Source organism: Megascapheus bottae, chromosome 1 (genome assembly GCF_031878675.1).
Source record: "Megascapheus bottae isolate mThoBot1 chromosome 1, mThoBot2.hap1, whole genome shotgun sequence".
Taxonomy (NCBI): Eukaryota; Metazoa; Chordata; class Mammalia; order Rodentia; family Geomyidae; genus Megascapheus; species Megascapheus bottae.
The window spans coordinates 101717764-101732555 of record NC_143509.1 but is presented as its reverse complement, the minus strand read 5'-3'; the positions used below and the strand labels follow the sequence as shown (position 1 = coordinate 101732555).

Sequence of the window (14792 nt, the reverse complement as noted above, 5' to 3'; positions counted from 1 at the left end):
TAAGCCTGCTGGGAAACGTCTACAGAAGCCTCGCAAGGAGGAGCCTCTGATGCCCAAGGCACTCAACCGCATGGCTTGGAAGAGAATCTTGCATTGCGAATCAGCTCCCTAACCTTTTCAGAGGGAAAGGGAAAGACATCTTTGCAGTGCTGAGGACGCCTAAAGGTGGGCTTGCAGGGGCTGTGCCTCTAGCCCTGGCCTGCCTCTTCCCCAAGCACCAAGGGCACGCTTAAAAACCAGGCTAGCAGACAGGGATCAGTCCCAGTGGACACAGACGCTCAGGATCACATACAAAAGTGGCGGATGCGTGTGCAAGGGCCATCCCGCTCGGGGCATGAATTCATGACAGAACTGGAATGAAGAGAGCTCCCACGGGAAGCTGAAAACATTTAAAATAGAAAATGTTTTCTCTTCACCTGCATATGAAATACTAATTCAAACACAGTATGCAAATACGACTCCATAAACAGAAAAGCACAAGCTCCAGCAGTCTCTGTCCTGTGGAGTTGTGCGATATGAGGAAGTGCTGTTTTCCTGTACTTTCCAAATTATATGTTTTAGACACGGTTTTCCTTTCATAATCACACATCAATATTCATACCCTAGAAAGTCAAGCAATGGCTAACAATAGAATCAGGTCAGGATACAGTTGGAAGACAGCATGTTTATTTATGTTTAAAAACAAATACAAAAAGAAAAAAATACAATCTTAAAGATACACCATGAGGTAAAACACAAAAGACATTTATCTCTCCCCTACTTAATCCTCACAAACTACATTAGCAGCTGTGAACTGTCAGTTTCCTGTGTCACCTAGCAGCACTCATCCTCAGGACAGAAGGGTCTGACACCTGGTTCTGATTAGTGATCTGCCTGCCCCGCCCCCCGCCCCCTGCCTCCCATGCACTAGGCCTGGGGCCCAACTGAGGAGGGCACCATGTTGCACTCAGGCCTGATTGAGAAAGGCTCAGGAGGGGAAGCCTCTGCTCTCCTCCTCCGCTGGCCTGTCAACCTTTATAACTGAAACATCTCCCACATGGAAGAAGCTGCATGATGCTGTTCAACAGAAGACCAGCTGCATCTGTGTGTACGTCTGTATTTATAAGCCTGCACTGGGGTCTTTGGGACAATAAAGGACCACACTTGTCTTCTCACAGTCTAGTCAGTTGAAATAATCATGAGCTATTTATTAGCTACTTCTTAGCTTAGGAAATAGAAGACTATAAATATGCTCTTTCAAAAACTAGTGGTAGGATTTAGCTTGCCTGTGCTATGGTCACATGAACTAAGGACAACGGCACCCATTAAGGATGTGGCTGTGGGAGGGGGGCAGGTGGCACTGCAAGTGTCACTGGAAAAGGGCTGTACACATACACTTCCACAGGCCAAGCCAGACTAACGGACCCAGACCTTTGTCCCATAACTGTTCCATGCTTACAAACACACCACTTGAAACACTTTTAAGTACAAAATAGTCTTTGCGCATGGGACAATGCATGTGGTCTCATGAGTACATTTATAATACAATAATAAAAAAATTAACAGGTTCATAGCACTGCATTTACATACTTTATACACACCATACAGATGTTTTAAAGAAAGGAAAAATGCATCACCAGTGTCAACTAATGTTAGTAGTGTCATTCAGTTGTTCTCGTAAGATTAAACAGCAAATTTCTGAATTCCAATAGTGCTGATAAAATTAAGTTACTTTCTGATTGGGGTTAAAAAAAGCACTAAGTGTTTAAAGTACTTAAGTTGTCTGAAAATTCTGGATTTTTCGACGGCCACAGGACCAAAATATGCCAAGAGCACAAGTCATGAGGAGCGTGGTAGAGACCTCCTAACTTACAAAGCTGCAGCCTCGGGGCCTGCCACCACGTGCCAACCGGGGCTTTCTGGCTCAGCGACAAGTCACAGAGCTAGGATCCTTTGAAGAATCTCTCATAAAGTCTAAGGATAAACATATTCATAGCTAGTGTACTTTCGTGTGTTTTTGTTAAAAGCAAACCAGATTTTTAACGTAACAGAAAGTTGATCTTTAAAATCTCAGCGCTGGAGTTCATCTTCCTCCTCAGCTGAAAGGATGAAGGACAATCGCCACCACTTTGTTACAGACCAAGATCCAACAGGTAATGCCAACACCACCTGCAATGAAGAAAGCCAGCACTGAGAGCCCGCCCACCACAGTGACTACACTTCCGGCTGTGACCCTTCCCTTACAGGAAACAGAATCCCAGTTCTTCCTGAGCACAGCCAGGCTAAGGGGAAGTCTGTGCTTTGAGGGTTCAGGTTTGGAGACTTCCACAGTTCAGTGGGCTGCGCTGGTGAGCAGGGAGGACTGCACTACGCCATGACCGCTGCTCTGGATCTCCCTTTGCTGTCAGTGTTTCTCAGTCTTCACTGTAAACAAGCAATGCATGCCTGGCCTTCAGGAGATACGGAGAATCTGCCTTGAGTCCTAGGCTATGAGAGGCAATGAGGACTGCAGCAGGCAGAGTGCTCTGCTGTGTCCCTGGCCAGCGCAGAGGTCCAGGCCTGAGCCCCAGGTGCAGAGGAAGGTGGGAGCAATACCCAGCTGAGCTAGGGCTCTGAGAGACTCCTTCTTCTTGGTGCAGAAATCATCTCCAGCTTAACTACAACTATAACCAAAGACTACCAAGGAAAAGCAGGCGCTGTGCAGAACCTTCAACAGCGAGACTCAAGACCTAAGTAAACATGCTTTTAATAAGAAAACCCACATGAAGAAGAGCCCAAATACTCCATCCCTGCACCCCGCCTCCATGGCAGGCTGAGATCCCACGGAATACTGTGGCATTACTTTCAGGACGTGTCTTCCTGGGAACAAGGAGCACACTCGCAGGCTCCGCCCAGCTCCTCCCACCATGCCAGGAACCGGAGACAGACCCTCCTCTGAACAGAGGTCTGCCAGCAGCAGTGTGGCTTCGGGGCTTCCCTAGTCCCCAGAAAATCGACTTCTGTGAGAAACGCCTGGTGTGTAAGCTCCACAGCTTGCAGCATTTTGTGAGGCCGTGTGAACTAACACACATGGGATGACTTCCATCATAAAGTAAAAAGCAGATATAAAGAAGGCTAAGCCAGACGGTCTCACCTGCTTCACTAATCAATAGAAAGTGCCACAATGCGTAAGTAATGGACTTGCTAAACGCTGCCCCGCTGTGTGTCATTCCACAACAAAGCATGTTGAACTTCGAGAGAGGGGACCTTTCACAAGTACAAGGGCCAAGAGCTAAGCTGCTACAGGATGGCCGCCACGCGGGCTCCGGACTCGCGGGACGGGGGGAGGGTGCCAGCACGTGGGGGTGGGATCGGAGGCAGACCCGGGCCTGCAGCCGTGTCCACGCTGCCCCTGGGGCAGCTTCTCTAGACCTTGTGAGAGGCAGAGAGGCAGCGAGCTCACTAAGTCTTCCCATGTGTTTGCCAGAAAATTCTTACCTGCTACCCTGGTGGGAAAGGCTACCAGGCGGTCTAGCGGGGTGATCCATTTACTTGGCACCACAGCCACAGGGACAGAATAATACTTCCAAATGAGCGAGATCATCAAGGCCGCCTAGAGAGACACTCTGGGTGAGTGAAAACCTCCTGTCAGCCGCACACACAATCCCACACAAAACGCACAATTCCCACCCACCCCCACTCTTTCTCTTCTGGACTGGAGCGCAGAAGGCTTACTTGCAACACGTAGAAAGCGACGCTCATCACCCACTTTATTTTGGCTGACTGAGCCGTCCGCGCCTTCACTGAAAGGAGAGACAGGGCAGACCGCGTCAGGGGGGAAGCAGAGGGCATGTGTAACACGCTGCACATGACCACACGACTCTCCTCACAACTATCTTTGGATACAAACAGAATGACTTTTTTTTTTTTTCTAGTCGTGGGGCTTGAGCTCAGGGCCTGAGCACTGTCCTTGAACTTTTCTCAAAGCTAGGGCTCTACCACTTGAGCTTCAGCACCACTTCCAGCTTTTTTTCTATGTATGAGGTACTGAGGAATCGAACCCGGGTCTTCGTGCATGCTAGGCAAGTAACCTAACTAACGCTAGGCCAAACTCCTGGCCCCAGAACGGCCACTTTTTATCTACTGTCTCACCACTGAAAACCATCTCCTCAGAGTATGAGATTTGAATGGCTTGCCTTTGAAACCCCTTCAAATATCATCTACATCAGCATTTCTCCTCCTACCACATTGACCATGCATCAACACTTCCTGGACCACGGCTGGCGCAGCCCCACAAGAGGCGCACTTGACCGGGGCCACGTGGCCGGCCTCCTCCCCAGGAGGATGGCACGCTCCTCGCAGGAATAGAAACCCGTTTGGGGCAGTGGACAAAGTAGGGAGAGGCACAGGAATGGAGGAAGGGTGGGGACATGCAGTCACCACATTCAACGGATGTTATGTGAGACCTGAGGAGGAAAGGAGGGGAAATGGGGAGGGGAAAGGAAGAGGTGACCGCCAAGGAGGACTGTACTCAAAACTGGCCCGAGGAAACTGTAACCCCTTTGTACCACTCCCACGATACACTGTACAAGCCAGCACTGGCCCTGCACACACAGCGCCCTGCAGAGTGGAGGCGGCCATCCAGACAGTGAAAGGACACCCCTGGGCTCCCATCAGAGACGGGATGTGAGAATGGCTCCGGCAAGGAAGCCTAACAGGGTCCCGAGCTGCTTGTGTCTGGACAGTGGGGCCGGGTCACCAGCATCTTCTGGACTTCCTGAGCGCATGCACCAGAGCCGAATCTCCTCGGGAGAACACTCCTCCACTAATCAAAGCCACCTGTGGCCAGTCCCACAGGTGAAGGCGGAGCACAGTACCGTGGGTTTTGAGCTTATCGGTCATCTTGTTGATCTTTCTCTCCAGCCGAGCGTATCTGGCGAACTCATCCATCATGTTGACGGTGGAGAGCTCCTGCTTCATGCCCTGGACCTCGGCCCGCATCTGTGACTCCTGCTCCGCATCCTGCTGCAGCACCCTGGACACCTGGCAGGGAGGCAGTGGCGTCAGGCTCCCTTTCTGTGTCCTGAGGAACACCAGCGCCTGGGCCAGGCCTGAGTGCCTGGCGGGGCCCTGGACGCTGCAGGTCCTGGGAAGGCTGCTGGGGTTACCTTAGCTCTGTCACAGGCACGGCAGCACCATCCCCACCAGCCCAAGTCCTCGAGCCACGGCGCGCCCCAGAACTCAGTGCGGGTTTTGTGTGCCAATGACGGAGCGAGCTTTGAACTCAGGGCCTTGAGTTCTCACTTAGAGCTTTTTACTAGTTAAATGGAGATAAGAACCTGAGCATTGTCTGCAGGCTGGCTTTGAACCACGACCCTGGGATATTTCAGCCTCCTCAGTAGCTAGGATTACAGGACTACACCATGGCTCGCAGACCCTGCGAGGCCCTTTGTGGAGGACACTCCAGGTAAGCATGGTGCATGCACGCTCACTGTGTGTGGTATGGCTACTGCTGCCTGCAGAAGCTATTCCTCTGAGAAAGCCTCGCACAGCACCCCGGGTATTTGAGGCTTCTCTCAGAATTCCACTGAGTCCACCCCAGATGGCTCAGGCCAGTCCCACAGGGATCCACTGCCAAGGCTCTAACCACAGCTCCGCTGGACAGAGCAGGACATCCTCCCAACATCCCGCCAAGCTGCCTCTGACCTACAGAGCCAGCCTCTGGGGCCTTTTTCTGCTCCCGACCATGAGCTCAGAGAAAAACCCCAGGCCCCTTCATATTCCAACTGCAGTTACCCATCACAGACTGTGCTAGGAAAAAGGAATGATGTACCTTTTTCACTGTAACAGGACTGGAATCATAAAACAAAATCTAATTCCAGCCAGCCTAGATGCCCCTCAGTCGATGAGTGGATCAACAAGATGTGGTATTTATACACAATGGAATTCTATGGTGCTGTCAGAAAGAATGACATCGCCCCATTTGTAAGGAAATGGAAAGACTTAGAAAAAATCATATTAAGTGAAGTAAGCCAAGCTCTAAAGGAACATAAGCTCAACAGTTTCCTTCATTTGTCATAATCAGTAGAAACCTTGGGCTCTCCTAGCAGAGATTTAAAATAGAACAAAACCTATATACATAAGGCCATATAGTATGACGCTAAATGAAAGGACCTCCAGGATATAGAAACAAAAGTCATATAATGAGTGCTTGTTGTCCTTAATGTACTATGTTAGCTCTCATCTCTTTTGCTGTCCCTTGGTTATCTCATATTGTTACAGTATTTTACCTTGTTATCTGATATATTGGATATATGCGTATTTGGTTATTTGAAATCGGATAGGGAAGGGAGGAAAACAAGATGAGGGTTGGGGGTGGGGGTGGGGGGAGGAAAATGGGGACCAAGACATGAGAAAGGGTATCAATGTTTGTGAAGTAATGGACCTTCTATCTGGTAAATATAATGTAACCCTTCTATTAATTACAATAAAAAATATATGGAAGAAAAAAAATCCAATTCCATTACCAGAGACAGACAGGGACACGCAGCCCACTCTTCCTGAAGCCAAGGAAGGAACAGAGTCTAAGGTGGCAGCTCAGAGCCCAGTGGGAAGAGCCTTCCCAGAAGGACACCAGGTCAGGCACTGTGAGACAATGTCCCCAGGACTGGACAGCCCACGTCCAAGTCAGGGCAAACCTGGCCAAACCTGGCCTGAGAGCCGCGTGGGCAAACAACTGAGCTCCTAACAGAGTGGGCAGTGAGGGGACCAGCAACGTCGGCAGAAATCCGCAATGGAAGAGGCTGGACCTGTGTGTGACGGGGGCCTCCCAAGGCAAGCCTAGGGGTCCGTGCTGGTGGGTGAGACCTGTGAGTGTGTGCTGGTGACCTGCTGGAAATCAGGGGTGAGAACCACAGCCATCAGGTGGTGCCCGCCCACTCCTAGAGACAAGCCTCGGTCCTGGGACCCAGTAGGAGCAGGTGTGGGTGACACCCTAGCAGCAGAGGCCTAGGCCAGGGGCCTCCGTGACCTGCCCCAAAGAATCAGGGAATGGAACCCACCCAGGGACGGGATGTATGGACACAATGTGGCTTCAGAGATCCAGTCCAACTCAGACACACGTTCAGTGTGCACATCCCTCCAGGCTGAAGGAGACAACAGGAGCGTGCCAAGTACACACACTGCACAACCCTTGGCCTGGAGTCTAGAACAAGTGAAAGCTGGACAGCACTTACTACAGCGATGAGAACAACCATATTCAATATCTGCCCATTGAAGTATGGGCACCTGGGGTCAGTCTGCTTTCAAATGTCTCAGGAAGCTTTTTTGGTACAGTATGCATACTTTACACGGATTGTTAAAAAGATGAAATGGTAGTAGATTTGCCACTGCCCAGGACACACTAGTAAGTTTGTGGCCCAGCTCACAAACCAACAGCAGAACAGCTCCAATTAGAGCCAGAGCCAAGCCCTGGGCCTCCTAAGGCCCCACTGGCACTGCTCCATGAGGCCTAACTAGGTGGGCACAGGTTTTGTGCAGGGAGCAGGAACAACATACCCAGCCTGTTTGTGCTCCTGCCTGACATGCCTCTACCACCACTCTCACTAGAAGGGAGAGATTCATCTACTTTCTTTGAATTGGGAGGGACGTGGAGGTACTGGGGTACTATGACCTGCCTTGAGGAAGAGAAATTCTACTTTCCAGAGCCTTCCTGGAGGAGTGAAAGGGCTAAGTCACACAGAAAAACTGAAAATCAACCAAGCCTCCTGAGGCCTAAAGTAACCCAACACTGTGACAAAACTGCCATCTTCATTGCTCTGAAGCCACCAGGAAACAATGAAAAGCTATGGGAGTGAGGAGCCAGGAGCCACAAGCAAAGCATACACAGGCCACAATATCAAGATGGCCAGAGCACATGGAAAGATAACCACCATCACTAGTAATCAGGAAAATGCCAATCAAAACCACAGTGAGATACCACTTTGTAATCATTACCATGGCTACTGAAAATCACATGGGGAACTGAGAAACAGCATGGCAGTTTCTCAAACTTCTGGGTAAATACATATCCACAGGAACTGAAACCAACAGCTCAGGTATTTCTTCTCTTTTTTTGGGGGGGCGGGGGGGACAGGAGCCGATGCTGGCCACCCGACATGAACTCAGATCCTGAGCACTGTGCTCAAGAGTAGCAATCAACCACTTGAGCCACAGTTCCACTTCCAGCTTTCTAGTGGTTAGTTGAAATAAGCCTCACACTTTCCTGTCCAGGCTGGCATGAGCTACAAACACACAACTTACCTGCTTTACATTTAACAGTTCAAGGGTTCAAGACATGAATGTTCAACACATGAACATATGAACACAATGGGTATTATTCATCTCTTAAAAGAGAAAAACAGCTGAGTGCCAGTGGCTCATGCCTGTAATTCTAGCTACTCAGGAGGCTAAGATCTGAGAATTGTGGTTCAAAGCTAGCCTGGGCAGGCAAGTCCATGCAACTCTTATCTCCAATAAACTATTTAGAAAAAGCCAAAGTGGCGCTGTGGCTCAAGTGAAAGTGCTAGCCTTGGGCAAAAGAAGCTTAGTGATGGGAATCTGCTTTGTTCTAACTGCATGCTGTTTCCACCCTCTCCCGGAGAGCTGTCCTGAATCTTACCCATGACCTTAAGTTATTCTCAGCAAAATGTCACCCCTGACCTTACTAAACATCTGCTGCAGCTGCGAGGACATTATACAGTCTGCTACAGCTAGGAAGATGCTCAAAAAAATCTTACACTTGAGCCTGCCACTAGTGGCTTATGTCGGTAATCCTAGCTACTCAGGAGGCTGAGATCTGAGGATCACGGTAAGTCCAGGAGACTTGTATCTCCAATGAGCCACCAGAAAACCACAGTGGGACTGTGGCTCAAGTAGTTCAGCTCTAGCATTACGCTGAGGAGCTCAGGGACAGCGCTCAGGCCCAGAGTTCAAAACCCACAACCAACAACAACCACCACCTTCATGCTCCAGTGTATAAAAATCTAACCCCCTCTCACTCCGCATTCCTTGCATCTCCAACCCTGCTTGGTGTTACATAGTGTCCCTCTGAGCCATGATTAAAGCCTATTCTGGTCTGTTGAGGTCTCTGCTTTCCTTCTCTCCTCTTGTCAGCTGCATCTTTCCTAACACCTGGGCCCAACGTTCAAGCCCCAGGATTGGGAGAAGAAAAAAAAAATCTGATATATGTTACAACATGGGTGAACCTAGAAGACATGAAGACACGAGAGAGGAAAAACTGCTGGGCATAGTGTAATCCTAGCTACTCAGAAGGCTTGAGATCTGAGGACCGTGGTTCAAAGTCAGCCCGGGCACTAAAACCCGAGACTCTTATCTCCAATTAACCACCAGAAAACCGGAAGTGGTGCTGTGGCTCCAGGGGTAGGGCGGTAGCCATGAGCTGAAGGGCTCAGGGACAGCGCCCAGGCCCAGAGTTCAAGTCCCACAACCAACAACAACAACAACAACAAAAACCCGTCACGAATATTTTCCCGCAGAAGAGAAGGATGGGGTGGGGTCTGCTGTTCCAGAGTGTTCTATCCATCACTGCAACAGACAGGACCACATCCCGGAGACCAGGCCACGCGGGGAAAGGTGGTGCAGGGGACACCGGGATGAGGGGCAAGGCCCTGGAGTTCTGCACAAAAGAGTCACTCTATGCACGCTGCACAGAGATGGAAAGACGTCAGCGACGCCAGGCCTGCAGGCAGGGCCCGCGCCGGACCCCGCGCCTGCGCAGGTGAGCCGGGAGGCCTCCACGGACCCCCGCGCCTGCGCAGGTGAGCAGGGCCGCCGCAGGACCCCCGCGCCTGCGCAGGCGACCCCAGGGTTCGCGCCGGGGCCTCACGCCGGCCGACCGGGGTCCCGCCGCGCCGGAAGGCCAGGCCGCCACTTACGAAGGCGGAGAAGGACGGGAGGAGGATCCGGAGGACATTGCACCCGAACACGAAGCCGAGCACCAGCAGCCACGCCCCGCGGTCGGTCTCGGCGGTGCCCATCCCGACCGGCCCGCGACGTCCGCGCCGCTACGGTGGCTCCGAAGGACCACGCCGGCTACCGCACTCGCGCCTGCGCATTGGGTCCGGGACGCTCAGATTCGGAGCCTCCCCGGCCCGCAGCAACACACACCTAGACGCACCCCAAGGCAGGGCCCCGGGGCTGCGCATGCGCAGGAGGAGGGGCGGGGTGGGCCCGTGCCCGTACCTGGGACTGCGCCTGCGCACTGAGGCCCCGCGGCGCCAGGGAGGCGTGGCCTGTCGCCCTCTGAGCCTCCCAGGCTTTGGTTGACACTCTTGGCAGCCCAATAAGGTGAGTGAGCTTCCAAAGTGGGTTTAGCTCCTGCCAGGAGTCCACTTTTGTTCAGTCACTGTCTCATGAACATATTCTTTTTTTTTTTTCCCAGTCCTGGGCTTGAGCTCAGGGCCTGAGCACTGTCCTTGGACTTTCTCAAGGCTAGAGCTCTACCACTTGAGCCTCAGCACAACTTCTGGATTTTTCTAAGTATGTGGCACTGAGGAATCGAACCCGGGTCTTCATGCATGCTAGGCAAGCACTTTAACCACTAGGCAAAACTTCCGCCCCCCCCCCCACTGGAGTGTTCTTTAAAGCTACTCACTTCGGTGGTAAACTAAATCCATGCACACAAAGCTACCTGTAGTAGAAGATGACTGAAAAGGAATCCATAAGTAAAAATGTTCCAAGCGAACAATGTCTTAAGGTTTGCAATTTAAAAAGTAAGTGCTAGCTGGGCGCTGTGGCTCATGCCTGCCATCCCAGCTACTCAGGAGGCTGAGATCTGAGGATCAAGGTTCAAAGCCAGCCTGGGCACAAAGGACCTGAGACTCTTCTCTCCAGTTAACCTCTGGAAAACAGGCAGTGGGGCTATGGCTGAAGGGTAGGGCAGTAGCCGTGAGCTGAAGAGCTCAGGGACAGCGCCCAGGCCCAGAGTTCAAGCCCCAGGACCCACAGAAAAAAGAAGTGCTAGGGCTGGGAGCCTGGCCTAGTGGCAGCACACTCACCTAGCATGCTAGGGTTCGATTCTGGAGTTGGATTCCCTGGAACTACATGAACAGAAAAGGCTAAAAGTGGTGCTCTAGCTTAAGTGGTAAAGAGCTAGCCTTGAGCAAAAAGTGTCCAAGGACAATGCCCAGACCCTGAATTCAAGCCCCACGACTGGCAAAAAAAAAAAAATAAGTGCTATGAATGTAAGGAAAATGGAGGAGAATGGAAAAGGAATAGGCTGGACACAATGGGTGGTGGTCTCTTGGAGGTCCAGGCCCATGTCCTTGGCCAGGCCCCTAATGGAATGCTCCACCTTGGGGTGGGGGCTGTTATCCCCTTTGGACCAAGGTCAGGATGACCTGCCTGCAGACAAGTGTGTAAGCATGCACCTGGTGCTTTGCTTGACCTGGGGAATAAGACAGGATTCATCCTTCATATTCCATCTTTAGATACGTAAAAACATTAGGCCTAGAGGGAAGAGACAGATCCTTCAATAACACCCATAATTGCATGCCTAAATAATTAAATTTATTAACAGAAAGACAATCAGCCAGGAATAAAAACAAATTTAGAAGATTTGGACTTAAAGCCAGGGAATCACAATTTGTTAATGCATAGTGAATAAAGTGAAAGAGGTTTGGCTGGCTTTCCTGCCATGGTAGGATTATATATATATATATATATATATATATATTCCTGATCAAAATTACAAGGAGTTGTGGTTCTACTAGTTAGAACACACAGAGTTGAAGACAATGAGAGCTTATTAGTAAAGCAAAGGGAAAGCTTGTGCACAGGCAGGTATGGATGTGGGCACAAATGAATGAAAAGGAATGGTTTAGAAGACACGATAAAACTGTGAAATATTAAGCTGCATAATCCAATAATCTGGAATATTCTAATGTGGGAGATGACCTATTTGCTCATTGTTTCTGATAATTTGGGGTGCTGATACTGAAAGTGAACTATCTGCTCTCTCACATACAAACCACCAGTCTTATCAGATTCCTTCCATCAAAAACTATCCCAGCTGGGCAGTGGCTCATGCCTGTAATCCTAGCTACTCGGGAGGCTAAGATCTGAGGATCACAGTTCAAAGCCAGCTCGGGCACTAAAGAACTTGAGACTCTTATCTCCAATTAACCACCAGAAAACTGAAAGTGGGGCCATGGGTCAAGTGGTAGGGTGGTAGCCTTGAGCTGAAGAGCTCAGGGACAGCGCTCAGGCCCAGAGTTCAAGTCCCATGAGCCACCAAAGGAAAAAAAAAAAAGACCTATGCCAAATCTCCCCTCCACCAGTAGTTCCCATCCCCACCTTCCCTGTCTTAGACATTCATCACCCAAGTACGTGACACAGCCTCGCTCATCTGCTGTGCCTCCCTGACAGTCTCACACACACACATACACACATTCTCACTTATACTCAGAGATCAGGTCAATGTCCCATTCACACATCCCTCTCTTCAGTGTTTCTTCACTGCCCTACATACACCTGGTGCTGTTTCCTTCTCTAAACAGCAGCGCTTGGCACCCTTTGCCACATTTCTACACTTCAGTAACACAGAGATCACTGCCAACTTGACACCTTTGTACTAGCTTCTGTTTCTGCCCCAACATCTACCATGAATTCTCCCCAAGGTCCAGTTCTCCTCAACTTGCCCTTTTCCCCTCAGGGACCCTCACTGCCTACCTCTATCCAAAGTCCCCTCTTAACCTGCCTTCTGCACCATCGATAATGTGCATGACATTCTTTCTCCTTCAAGTTTCTTGTGTGGTTATTTGCTTCCTGTCACCTCATGCCATAGCACAAACCCTTGGAGGGCAGTCAGCTCTCTTCCTCCTCCCCCTCTGCCTTTGCTCCCCCTCCTCCCCATCCTCCTCCTTCTCCCCTTCCACCTTCCCCTTCTCATCTTCCTCCTCCTCCTACTTCTCCTCCTCTTCCTCCTCTTTGTTATAGTACTGGAACTCTTATGTCCATTTAACCAGCAAAAGGCCAGAAATAAATGCATGAAACAAAATGTAGAGTACCAGGGCAGGGAGTTTGGCCTAGTGGTAGAGTGCTTGCCTAGCATGCATGAAGACCCGGGTTCGATTCCTTGGTACCACATATATAGAAAAAAGCCGGAAGTGGTGTTGAGGCTCAAGTGGTAGAGCTCTAGCCTTGAGAAAGTCCAAGGACAGTGCTCAGGCCCTGAGCCCAAGCCCAGGACTAGCAAAAAAAAAAAAAAAAAAAAAAAGGAGAGTACCAGCTTAAGGACAATGTCCAGGCCCTGAGTTCAGCCTTTAGTACCAACACACATACATACACACACACACACACACACACACACACACACACACACACACACCTGGCAGTCTACTACTTGAGTTGTACCTCCACTTCCAGTTTTTTTTACTAGTTAATGGGAGATAAGAATCTCTCACATTTGGCTACCTGGGCTGCTTTGAACTGGGATCTGAGCTTTTTTTTTTTTTTTTTTTTTTTGCCAGTCCTGGGACATGAACTTCAGTCCTGAACACTGTCCTTGGACTTTCCTCAAGGCTAGCACTCTATCACTTGAGCCATGGTCCCACTTCCAGATTTTCTATGTATGTGGTACTGAGGAATCGAACCCAGGGCTTCATGCATGCTAGGTAAGCACTCTACTACTATGCCAAACTCCCAGCCCCAGATCTCAGCTTCCTGAGCAGTTAGGTTTATAGGTGTAAGCCACTGCCACCCAACTCCATTCCTCTTTAAAACTACTTTGTCAAAAGTATGATTGACAAATAAAAAGCAGGACATAGTTTACTATTTCCTATTTCAAATGAACCTATATACAATATACCAGGTAAGAAAGTCAGGTACAGTAACAATATGAGATTAACCAAAGGACAACAAAATCAAGGAGAAATAACATAGTACATTAAGAACAACAATCACACAAGATAAAGCTCTTATTTCCAAGATTTTAGGTAAATTTTTTCCAAGATTTCTATGTAATTATGGAATTCTCCCTTTATATCTTGCAGTCTTTTTATTTCATTCATTTTTTAATCTTCCAGTTGACTCTTAATTTGTTCAATTATAAAACACTTCCTTTATTTCATTGACTATTATCACTGATTGAGATCTTTTTTTTTCTTTTTTGTGGGTCATGGGGCTTGAACTCTGGGCCTGAGTGTTGACCCTGAGCTCTTCAGTTCAAGGCTACAGCTCTACTCCTGGAGTGACAGCCCCATTTCCTGTTTTCTAGTGATGAATTGGAGATAAGAGTCTCAAGTTCTTTAGTGCTTGGGCTGGCTTTAAACCATGATCCTCAGAGCTCAGCTTCTTGAGTAGCTAGGATTACAGGTGTGAGCCACCTCACCCAGTGATTGAGATAATTTTTAACAAATTTCTTTATCATTTAAGTCCCTTCTTGTAGAGTGTCAATAATTTATTGATCTTTTGCTGGGAATTAACACATTTGGGGTCACGTTTTGGTGGCGATTTCAATCTCCTGTGTCCATTTAGATGGTGATAACTCACCAGTTACTAAAGACTGGTTGACATCTTCATTCTAATGTGTTTTCCTGTCATTAGATTGGGTGGATACAGTTTAATTGTCAACTAACCAATCTCAATGTTCAAGACACTCAGTGTGTGTTGGGAGCCAGAGTGGAATCAAACTGTACCTTGACTTGCATCAGATGATGGCTTTATTGTCTTATTGCTTTCTGGCCCTATTCTATGTAAATGACCTGAGAATTACCATATGAATGTAACACCTGGAGGTTCCCTGGGTCTGGAGGAGGGAAGAAGGGGAGTGAAAA

General features: G+C 49.3%; 1 protein-coding gene across 1 annotated transcript; it reads right to left on the bottom strand.

Moving 5' to 3' along the window:
* Positions 1 to 644: 644 nt before the first annotated feature.
* Get1 (guided entry of tail-anchored proteins factor 1) lies at positions 645 to 10139 on the bottom strand. The gene is made up of 5 exons (XM_090349441.1): positions 9894 to 10139; positions 4836 to 5001; positions 3694 to 3761; positions 3457 to 3571; positions 645 to 2148 (listed from the first exon to the last, which is right to left on the bottom strand). The coding sequence occupies exons 1-5, from the start codon at positions 9993 to 9995 to the stop codon at positions 2075 to 2077; spliced, it is 525 nt and encodes a 174-aa protein (XP_090205567.1). The 5' UTR covers positions 9996 to 10139; the 3' UTR covers positions 645 to 2074.
* Positions 10140 to 14792: the final 4653 nt, after the last annotated feature.